This window comes from Plasmodium sp. gorilla clade G2 (genome assembly GCF_900097015.1).
Source record: "Plasmodium sp. gorilla clade G2 genome assembly, chromosome: 10".
Taxonomy (NCBI): domain Eukaryota; phylum Apicomplexa; class Aconoidasida; order Haemosporida; family Plasmodiidae; genus Plasmodium; species Plasmodium adleri (nom. inval.).
In genome coordinates, this window is record NC_041702.1 from 1,197,501 (window position 1) to 1,210,000 (window position 12,500).

Here is a 12,500-nt window from a genome sequence, read left to right on the forward strand (position 1 = left end):
TTTTTTTTTAAATATACATAAAATAATTAGTATATAAAAGTAAAAATGTAGAAATATATGCAAAATGCATATAAAATATGCAAATCATATGATAGATATATTAATGTATATTATATAAACAAATAAATAAATATATATATATATATATATGTATATATTTATTTATTATTTCTTAAAAAGTTCAAAATGTTTTTATGGTTTTAAATTAAATGATGAAATATGAAACATAAATATATGTGTATCAATTCATGATGAGCTAAAACAATATGTACATAAAATAAAATATATTACATAAAAATTAATAAATAAATAAATAAATACATATATTATATATATATATATATATATATATATATATATATATATATGTTAACGTTTTAATTTGTTATTTTTTTTTTCTTTTCTCTTTTTTTTTTTTTTTTTCTTTTTTCTTATAATTTGAGATGCAGGATGAGATCAGTGTACGAGTTATTTTATTTAAAACAAATTCAAAATATATAACCTTGTGATGATATTTTAAAAAAATAACGAAATATTATTTGTAAATCTATAAATATATGCATATTTATATTTATTTTAAATTATACTATATATAAAGGTGATTAATTTATGAGGAGGTTAAAATAAAAGTTTCAAATAAATATAAAATAAATTTATATATATATATATATATGCATACATATAGGAAGTACGAAGATTTTATTTTTTCCTTTTAAGTACATATTATGGATTTAGGGTTACTCAAGTAATTTAAGATGAATTTATATATATATAATATATATATAAAATATACATATTTATTTATAAATACATAAATATATATATCTATAAAATATTATAATTTCTTTATTTGCCATAATGCAAAAATTGAAAAACATTAAAAAAATAAAAATAAATAAATAAATACACATATATATATATATATATATTTTTTTTTTTTTTTTTTTTTATGTTTGTAAAAAGGCTTGCTTCATATAAAATATAAAGTGTAATAAACTTGTATATGAATTTTCTTTTTTTACACTTCTGAAATAGGATTCCAAATTTTTATTCAAGTTAATTTCATCTTCTGTTGTATTTATAATAAATGAATAAAGTGGTGGGAACAAATGAGTTATATTGATAAGATAATTATTTTGTTCTTCTCCATAATATGTTGAAGTTGTAAATATAATATAATGAGTATTATCATAAAAATGTATAAAAATATTTTTTGCTAACATTTTTATTAAATCATCATCATTAAAAAATAATTGACGACATTCATTTGGAAATGAACTAGAGGAAAAAAAAAATAAAAACGATAAAAATAAAGGATTAAAGAAACAACCCTTTTTATATGATTCTATAATTTGTTGATAAATAATAACAAGAATATTTTTATTAATTAATATTTCTTTTTGATCATTGTAGCAAGTAATATTTCTTTTTTCATTTCGAAATTTATTTAAGTGATGTATATTATGTAGGATATTTTCTTCTTTTATTATATCTAAATTATTGTTATTTGTAAAAGTTATAATTATATTTTGAATTTTTTCTAAATATAAGGTGGCTGAAACATTAATTCTTGAACTGTTCATATTATCACAACAATGATTAGTCTCACAATTATCATCATTAATAATATCATTATTATTATTATTGTTGCTGTTGTTGTTTTTGTTTATGATGATGATGTCATCCTTCTTATTGTCATGGTTTATATTATTCTTTTGTGCTGCATCAGGTGTTATACTTACCCTTTTAAATATATATATATGTGCTATTCTTTCTAATAAATGATATATATTTTTTTCTTCACTTAAGAAATCTCCAATAGATTTAGAATTATCTACTATAAATATGGATACAAAAATTTTTAGAAACATGTCTATGTCCATATTATTTGATATGAATTCAATAAAATATTCATTTAATAATAATGTTAAATTTTTGTGTATATTTAATTTCTCTTCTTTTTTAATTTCATTGCTTGGTTTGCAACATGCCTTAAAAATGTTTATAAGAAATAATAAGATAAGATTTTTTTTACTATGAAAAAATAATAAACATTTATTATTATCTGTAGTTATATATTTGTTTAAAAAGGTTAATAAATATATATGTTTTTTTTTGTTTTTTTGCAAATTACTACAAGTAATATCTTCTTTATATATATCACTATTATTATTTTCTATATCTATTAAATCATCTTTTATATTATCATTATCAATAACTTCTTTCTTATCACACCTGTTTGTTTCCATATTATCTACATTATTGTGATTAATCCTTTTACTTGTTGTCTCATTATTTATATTATCTTCCATGAGAAAGGGATTATTAAATATTTTCTTCAAACATTCAAAATTTAAATATAAAGATGATGAATAGGTCAAAGAATAAAATAATAATAAATGCAATTTTATATTTTTCTTTTCTTCCTTTATAATATTATCATTATTATTGGATATATTATAAAAACATTTTATCTTATATATATTATAAAATAAATATGCTAATGGTAAAAAAATATTATGTGATTGTAATATATTTTCTTCTTTAAATACATTCATCATAAAATTATTTAATATTTCATTCTCTATATCTTCAAATATATTTTTGATACCTATTAACATGACCTTTTCTTCATTTATATATTCCATATGTATTAGAATATAATAAATATTTAATATAACATTTAATATTTGTATGTATACTAAAAAGAAGAGATATAAATTTGTTTCTCTTTTATTATATATTATATAATTAAAAGGAAAAGGGCATTCATTCCATATATCTTTAATTATTGTTGTTGCTATGTTTGTCTTTGTTTTATTTCCTTCTTCTCTTTCAATATAAAAATTAAGTAAGTGATTCAATTTATTCTTAATAAATATAACTACAACTTTAATTGTTTTTATAATATTTTTTATGTGTTCAATGTTTATAAATCTATCTTCCTTATCATTAATATTAATATTATTATTATTATTATTATCTTTCATTTTTTTGGTAGCTATAAATATAGAATATATATAAGTATAACACTGATATAATAATTCTAGGTCACATAATATATTAAAAGAATAACATTCTGTATTACCCCTTTTTGTTATATCATCTAATTGATCATCTTTTTGATGTTGTGTAATGCCTTTTTCATATTGATTAGATTTAATAATAGATTTTATATTATCATCATAAGTAGGAGAAAAATAAATATTATCATTTACAGAATTTTCTAACGTTCTGATAATTTTATTGTGATATAAAAGACCCGAAAGTTCTTTATCAGCATGCATGCAATTGTAAACACTTATATATAAATATATTTGAGATAAGAACTTTTTATAAATATAACATTCCTCATTTTTTTTTTTTTTGTATACAACCACACTATTAACGTAATTTATTATGTCGTGAAAATAATCTACGGATTCTATATATATATTACAATATAATAAAAGGCGGAAAATTTTTATAATTTCTGTTGAAATGAAAAAGTATGCATCCTCATTTGAAGGAGTGTTCATATATTTATTTGTATATATATTTGTATTAACATCTGTATGTGTGTTTATATTTATATCTCCATTTATATATTTCTCTTTATTTTTATTGTTAATAAAAAATGGTAGCGTTCGGAAGAACATCAAAAATGGTAATATGTCTATTTTATTTAATATTTCCTTATCATAATTATATATTATAATATATTTTATTAATGTAATTATATTATAAACAAAATTTATATGTATAGGATTTCTAAATACATCGTCATCTGAATATAATAAATTATTTTTATTCTTGTTTTGTTTATTGAATCTTTCTTGATACAAATCTGTTCCAACCATGTTGGATTCTAATATTTTTTCTATATTTTTTATTAAATCACTATGTTTTAATATATTTATTTCTTGTTTTTTCTTAATTAATAATCCAATTAAAAGACATACACAACTGTTTTCTATTTCTATAACAGCAAAATTATTTGTTAATATATTATTTATATTATTTAAAATTTTATTATAATTATATTTGTTCATATAACAATATTTTATCATCTCAAAATTGAGGTTTCTTATTTTTAAAGGATCAAAATTAATGGTGTCCATATATTCAAAGAATGACATTAAATTTTTATTATTTTGTTTATTAATACTGTCATTATATAAAATGGTGTTATGGTCAATAGGGGTACTCTTATTTATATTATTTGTATTATTTATATCACTTACATTTATATTTACATCCCCATTTTTATCATTAATTTTTTTTTTTGTATTCCATCTTTTTATTTTATCAATATATATATCATTATTACCATCTTTTCCCTCTTTTAATAATAATGGGTCCTCCTTTTCTCTATATCTTTTTAAAAAATTCGAAAAATTATAAACCGTGTCCTCCTTAACATTAGATACATCATTCTTATTGGATTCATTTATTTTTGTGTCATTTATATCATTATTTTCATCCAAAAAATATATATCTTCCATTTGATCTTCTAAATCATCAGGAATGTCATCTTGAATATTTTGTTCCTCTTTTTGACCTGACTTGTTCTGAATATTATGACCAAAGCAATTTTCATTACTTACATTGGATAATTTAATATTTTTGATTTTATATTTTTTGTTTGAATAAAAATAGATATTATATCCATCGATAAAAAAACAGAGATCACTAAAAAAATTTGGATAAGAAAATATTTCATAATCTTGAAAGAATAAGTAATTATGTTTTTGTTGTTTATTATTTATGTCAACATATTGATTAAATAATACATTATCATTTATTTGGAAAATATTATTTGGAAATAAATAGCTAGCTAATGTATGTAGACAATTTATTTCTACATTTTTATTATAATAATAATTAAAAATAATAAGTAATTTTTGGAATATTTTTAAATCATTATTAATATAATTAATAAATCTTTTATAAGTAAATCCATAAGAAAATTTATTTTTCATAAAATTGGAATTAAAAATATTTTGAAATGTAGGATATATATATGATAATTTTATGTGCATATTTATAAAAATATGTTTTAAAATTTTTAATGAAATACAAACTTGATTATTATAAGAACTTTGACATAAATATAATATTTCTGGTAGTGTATATCCGCTATTTAATGGTTCTTCATTATGATGATATAATCCATCAAAATGATTGAATATCATTTTATTTTCTTTTTCATTATATAATTTTTCATTGATTTGAATTCTTAGCTTTCCTTGAAAATCGAAACGTATTTCATGTAATTTAATTTCTTCTATATTTTTTATGATTCTTATTTCATCATCTTTAACTGGATTTGTCCATTCGAGTTTGGCTACTTCATTTTTATTAAGTTGAAATGTAAGGTTGTATTTGTTTTGTGTATTCAGGTGATATTTTTCATTAAAATTTTTTTTTGCATCAATAGAGATTTGTGTCTCAGAATTGTTATTATTATTATTGATGAAATTATTATTATTGATGATATTATTATTATTGATGATATTATTATTATTGAAGTTATTATTTCGATTGATGTTATTGTTTTCATTATTAATGGTGACCTTTTTATTTTCATAAATTTCTACTTTCTGCATTTTTTCAGTTTTATTATTTTTTTGTAAATTTAATATACTTCTATGTAAAGCTAAAGGGAAACTAACATTATCATTTATATTATTATTATTATTATTGTTGTTGTTGTCATTCGTTATATTATCATTCTTTGTATTACATGATAAGCTATTATTTTTATAATCTTCTTTTAAATCGCTTTTTCCTTTATTATTATTACTGTCAAATCCATTTTCTTCTTCACTTGATGAATCTTCATATCGTTCAATAATATTAAAATTACATTTATTTAAAATAAACTTATCATTGGTTCTTTCTTTTCTCAATTTATCTTGCAGATTGTTTAATGAGTCATCCATGATGGGGTGAAAAAAAATATAAAATAAAATAAATTAAACAAACATAATAAAGTGATTAATAAAAACAAAACATATATATAAATATAATATATATATGTATGTATTTTTTGTAGGATATATAAAATGCCCTTAAATAAAAAAAATACATACATGTATAAATATATATATATTATTATATATATGTAAATATTTTTTTAAATATTAATATTTGAAAATATTTAATTTATATTATTTTATTTATAACATCCTTTATTAAAAGTAGGTTCTATATATTTTACAAAATATATATATATATATATATATATATATATATATATATATAACATATATATAATATTATATACGTATTATTTTATTTTAAGGCACAATATATTTTTTTGTATTGTAATTAAACAGTTCTTCATTATGCATATATAAAAATAAATAAATAAATAAATAAATAAATAAATAAAATATTTACATATATTCTTATTTGCGCTGTGATTTCTTTATATTTTATTTTATTTATTTATTTTTTATTATTTTTATTTTATTTTATTTTTTTTGTGTCATACTCATTGTAGTGTTGAAATAAAATGTATGAATACATATTTTGTATTAGCCTATTTGTTTATTTATGTGCAAAATATGAATTCATTGAATAAATAAATTAAATATAATATATAATATATAAAATATAATATTTGATTATATATAATTTATATATATGCCGACGTAAGGGTATGCTTAAACATTTATATTTTTTGTATCCTTGGAGAGCCCAATATCTATGCGGAAATAGAAAATTATTTTATTTTTTAAGTGGTTCATGCTGCTATAGGAGTGACATAAATATAGATAAGATAATAAAGGAAAATAAATATGAGCACATAAAAGATTTGAGAAGTCAAGAGCTTCGAATATTATCAGAGAATTGTTGTGTGAAAAAAGTTAATGATGTAATAATATGGAGTGAGATATCTCGACATTCTATAGAGAAATATAATAGTTTTAAATATTTTGATGCTTTATTATTATTATCATCATTTGATAAAATGAATATTGTAGATAAGAGTTTATATAAGATATTTTCAGATGTATTTATTAAACAGATATCTTATTTACAACCTGATCATTTTATTGTATTAATAAATTTATATTGTAAAGCAAATATATTTCCTCGTTTATTATTTATAGAGATATTTCATGGAATTATAAAATATTGTAATAAATTATATCCAGATGAATATGTTAATTTATTAATTTGTTTTGCTAACTTAAAAATTGTAAATAAAGATCTTATAAAAACATTATGTAAGAGTATAATAAAAAATATTAATTTATTTGATTATATACATTTAACATGTATAGTTGGTGCTTTAAGATCTTTAGAAATAACAGATGATGTATTTTATTATGTAATAGATGAGAAACAATTAAAAGAATTAAAATTCTTAACAGTGCAGGAAATATTTGATCATATAAAAAAAATAAAATTATTACAATATAGTTGGCAATTATATGAGAAGGATATAATGAAAGAATTTTTATCAAGACTTTATAATTTTAAAAATGAAAAGGATGTCGATCAGTTAGATGATCCTTTTGTATGTTTAAATTTTTTAGTTTCAAAGGGATATCTAAAAAGTAATAATAATATTAATAATAATAATAATAATAATAATAAAAATAATAGTGATGATTATATTTGTCCTTATGATAATTACATTTTTGATGGTTCTAATTTTCTCGTGGCCTTAAGCAAATGGTGTGCTAATCAAGTATATCAGTATCCTTCACGTTCAGCAAAAAGACCATTAAGTTATGAACTAATAAAGTTATATGAGATAATGAAAGAATATAATATACATAATTTAGATTTTATTGAAAAAGCTATATATCGTTTTGTTATAACTAGAGGAGGTTTAGAAACCAATAGAGATAAAATGTTTAAACCTACATCTTATCAGAAGGGTAGAAAATATATATATACCAAAGATCCTTTAATTGATTATATAAATAATGAAAAAAATAAAGAACAGGATTCTTATTCTTATACTCATCATGATAATAATAATAATAATAATAATGATCACATGCAAGATAATGAAAAGGAAAATATTCTTTATCCTTATTATATGAACAATAAAAATATGGAATATCAAACACATGATCAACATAACATACATGAATACAAAACTTTATCAGAAAAACAAAAAAGTATTAAATTAAGTATGGAAAAAAAAACAGAAAATAAAAAAACAACTCATTCAAATTCAAGATATTGCAATTTTAAATTAAGGCAAAGACCAAAAAGAGTAAAAAATAAACCAGCCCCCATACAAGCATGAAAAGATAAATAAGAAATATATATATATAATATATATATATGTGATATTATATATATAAATTTTTGTGTAACACTATACTTATTATTCTTCATAATAAATATGTATATATTTTAAACCTTATTTATCAAATATTTTATATATATTATATATATTATTATTAAATATATATATAATATATATAATATATATATAATTATTTTTTCTTATCAATTTTTTATATATGTATAGAAAAAAAAAATAACACCAAACAAATATTTTAATTTATTTCTTATAAAAATTAAACTTATTATACACAAACTATAAAAACAATAAAATTTATTCAAATTTATATTTAATAAAAAAAAAAAAAAAAGGTGATACAAAAAATATATTTCTTTATGATAATTTAACATATATATATATATATATATTTTTTTTGAGTATTTATATGACACTTGAAAAAAAAAAAAAAATCTATAATTACAATAATATTTACACTTCAAAATAATTGTTATTTCTTTTAATTTTATATATTACTAATTTGTATACCCACTCCTATTTTGTATTTGTATACCCATGCCAATTTTGTATTTTCTATTTTTATGCCTTTTACCTGTGCCATTTTTTTTCCCCTTTTCTTCACATATATTATCATCTCATATATTATCATCTCATATATTATCATCTCATATATTATCATCTCATATTTTCTCATCTCATATTTTCATATCTCTTATTTCCTCTTATCTTTTATTTTCTTGTTTCCAATTTGTTCGGCTGACAGTTAAGATAAGGTTTCGATTGAGGGAATATATAAACCTTCTGACATTTTTTAAATCCATTAAAGTTCGATGAGCTTACAAATGTGTATGCTCCAGCATATTCATAAAGAAGCCAATCATTAATATAACATTCTGGTAAGTATGTTATAGAATTAATCATATCTAAGCCATCACATGATTGACCAAAAACATTTGCTAAATATAAATTAAAATTCATAAAATTTTGATTAGGATTATTTTTGTTTTTAATAACATAAATAGGACATCTATTATATTCATCAAATATGATACCACTAAAACAACCATATATACTATCACTAACATAATAAGAAAAATAATTATATCTATTATCATTTATATTTACAACTTTTTTCTTTATATTAGTTATGTTGCCTAATTTGGAATTACTACTACTAAAATTGTTACCAATATTTTTATGAGCAATATTTATATTGTCGTTATCATCCACGGTAGTAGTTCCACTTTTTTTTATATTATCATTACCATCCATGGTAATAGTTCCACTTTTTTTTATATTATCATTACCACCAATGGTAATAGTTCTACTCTTTTTTATATTATCATTACCATCCATGGTAATAGTTCCACTTTTTTTTATATTATCATTACCATCCATGGTAATAGTTCCACTTTTTTTTATATTATCATTACCATCCATGGTAATAGTTCCACTTTTTTTTATATTATCATTACCATCCATAGTAATAGTTCCACTTTTTTTTATATTATCATTACCATCCACGGTAATCGTTCCACTTTTTTTTATATTATCATTACCATCCACGGTAGTAGTTCCATTCATTGTTTTATTTTCTACTACATTTTTATTTATATCACACGATACACTCTCATTAACTTGACTGGAAGAATTATCACCCATTTTAGTAGTGTCTTCTTTTATATTTGTCTCCTTATTTAATATTTTATCATCGCCCCCTTGATGATTTTCACTATGTTTTATTTGTTGCATATTATTATAATCTGTTATTACATTTTTGTCTTCCTTTTTAATTTCTTGTTGTGCAAAATTTAAGGGATCATAATGGTCTTTTAAATCTTTTAACATAATACCCTTAAATGTTGGATGTCTCTTTCCTATAATTTTTACAGCTAAGGTTGAAGAAGCAGCCACCATATATCTACCAGGTTCACAAATAACTTTTAATTTATTTTTCATATGACTAAAATAATGATCAATAGACATATTAACAGCCAATGATATTTTTTCAAAGCTATAATATCCATATTTGGTTTTCATAAAAGTTTCTTCATTTAAAAAATTTTCTATATCTTTTTTTATTTCATTCAAACTTAAAGTACAATAATGTATTTTATCATGTTTCTTTGCATTATCATATTCTAATTCTTCTGGATATCCCCCACCTAAATTTATTATATAAAAATTAAAGCCCATGTTTTTACTCATATCAAAAACATCTCTACATAATTTAATAGCTAGACAGAAATCAAATAAATTCTTGGTATTACTACCAACATGAAATGATACACCAACAATATTTAAATTATGTTCCTTTGCATATAATAACATTTCTTCCCATTCATATTCATTTGCACCATATTTAGATGACATATAAGATTTATAATTTTTAAAATCAACATTAATACGTAATATTAAAGAACATTTGGGATGATATTTATATATTTTCTTTAATTCATCTATATTATCAAAGGTACATAAATTAATATTTTCTTTTCTTGCATATATTAATGAATTAATACTTTTTATTGTATTCGCAAATATTATTCTATCTCTTGATATATTCGGTAATAATCTAATCACTTTTTTTATCTCACCAATAGAAGCACAATCAAAATTACAATTCAATCCATATAAAAATTTTATTACAACTTCATCATTATTACTTTTAACAGAATAAAAAGGTGTAACATGTGGTAGATTCTTTTTAAATCTTATATATTGAGCTAATATTTTCTGTAAATTTATGCAAACAACAGATGTATCTATATCTTCTTTTAATACTTTTTCTAATGCTTGCACTTCAATTATATTCTTTTCATAATAATTAAAAATTTCTTCTTTATATTTCTTTTCCATATTGTTTTGGTTATCAACTTCTACGTTTACATCTACGTTTACATTTACATTTACATTTACATGTATGTCATTTCCATTTTCTTTACAATTTTTAGCATCACTCATTTTTTGTACATACAATGTATCATTCTTTATATTCTTTTCATCAGCACATGCATATTTCATCTTTTCATTGCCATAAGAATTATCAATGCTACTATTACTAATATGGCTTTTATTACAACTACTACTTCTACTCACAGTTATATTCTTGCTACTACAACTGTTGTCATCATCATTATTATTACTATTAGTATTACTTTTTGTAGCTATCGTCGAATTTTCATCATCCTTATTTATCATAATATATTTTGAATCATCATAGTACATACTCATCACATTATTCTTATTTACAAAATGATCCAATGAACTCATGTCATTAACTTTTTCATATAATGCAGCATTCTCTTTTTTTTTTTCTTCATCAATTATTTGTACTTTATGACGTTTCATTGAGTTCTCATGTTTTCTCACACCATCAACATTATTATCAGTATCTAAAATAGCTATTTTATTTTGTCTACAAAAATTTAAAGCATACTCATACATATCATCAACATCCTTTTCAGTTAATTTATTTATTCTACTTGCGTCTGACAATTTGATTGTTATATAATCATCTTTTATGTCACTTTCTTCTTTTCTATTACACATATGTATAGATGCCGAATTAGCTAGCAAAGTTTCTTTTTCAATATATCTAGCAACATCTCTTAATTCATAAACAAAATATTGAACTCTTAAAAATCCAACGATCTGTTCAGTGAACGTATGTAATTTGTAGGATTGTTTAGAATTCATAAACAAATCGTTTCTTAATTTTTTGTTCAAGTAATAATATTCTTCTTTCTCATGCAATAAATTATAATAAAAAGAATTCCATCTATTATCAAAACAACTAGTAATACTACTACTACTACTATTATTATTATGATCATTTGTCATTTCATATGTGTTGCTTTTTTTTGCTTCCTTGTTATTGTCAGACATCCAGACCTTGTTGGTATCCTCACAAAATATATAATTTATCATATACATATATTTAGCATTATAAAAATTCAACTGGTTTTTCATAAAATCTAAAAATCCATCACACGAAACATTTGAAGATACCTCAACAGAAACATAGGATACCAAATCTTCGGGTGAATAATGCACACAAAAATAATTATTTTTGTCAGATACATTACAAGAATAACCATAAGGTGTAAAATAAAATTCATTATATAAAAAGCTTTCTTTATTATCATTCATACATTCATATAAATTCGTATCTACCATTTTTATTACAACCTTATTGTCTTCCTCATCTCTTATAGTTATATCATCATTTTCTTCTTCTTGTACT

The 12,500-nt window shown here is 20.1% G+C and overlaps 3 protein-coding genes across 3 annotated transcripts in view; 1 reads left to right on the top strand and 2 right to left on the bottom strand.

Annotated features, from left to right (window-relative positions):
- Window positions 1-947: 947 nt before the first annotated feature.
- On the bottom strand, window positions 948-5,924 carry PADL01_1031300 (RNA polymerase II-associated protein 1, putative; the record flags this gene model as incomplete). The annotated part of the gene is made up of 1 exon (XM_028682390.1): window positions 948-5,924. One exon carries the CDS (start codon window positions 5,922-5,924, stop codon window positions 948-950), a length of 4,977 nt encoding a protein of 1,658 aa, XP_028538673.1.
- Window positions 5,925-6,646: 722 nt separating this feature from the next.
- PADL01_1031400 (conserved Plasmodium protein, unknown function) lies at window positions 6,647-8,254 on the top strand (the record flags this gene model as incomplete). The annotated part of the gene is made up of 1 exon (XM_028682391.1): window positions 6,647-8,254. One exon carries the CDS (start codon window positions 6,647-6,649, stop codon window positions 8,252-8,254), a length of 1,608 nt encoding a protein of 535 aa, XP_028538674.1.
- Window positions 8,255-8,983: 729 nt separating this feature from the next.
- Window positions 8,984-12,500, bottom strand: part of PADL01_1031500 (S-adenosylmethionine decarboxylase/ornithine decarboxylase) — a gene marked incomplete at both ends in the record, with an annotated part of 4,401 nt that continues 884 nt past the window's right edge. Inside the window, one exon of the mRNA XM_028682393.1 lies at window positions 8,984-12,500. This exon is cut by the window's right edge and continues 884 nt beyond it. Within this exon, the coding sequence (XP_028538675.1) occupies window positions 8,984-12,500 (3,517 nt within the window).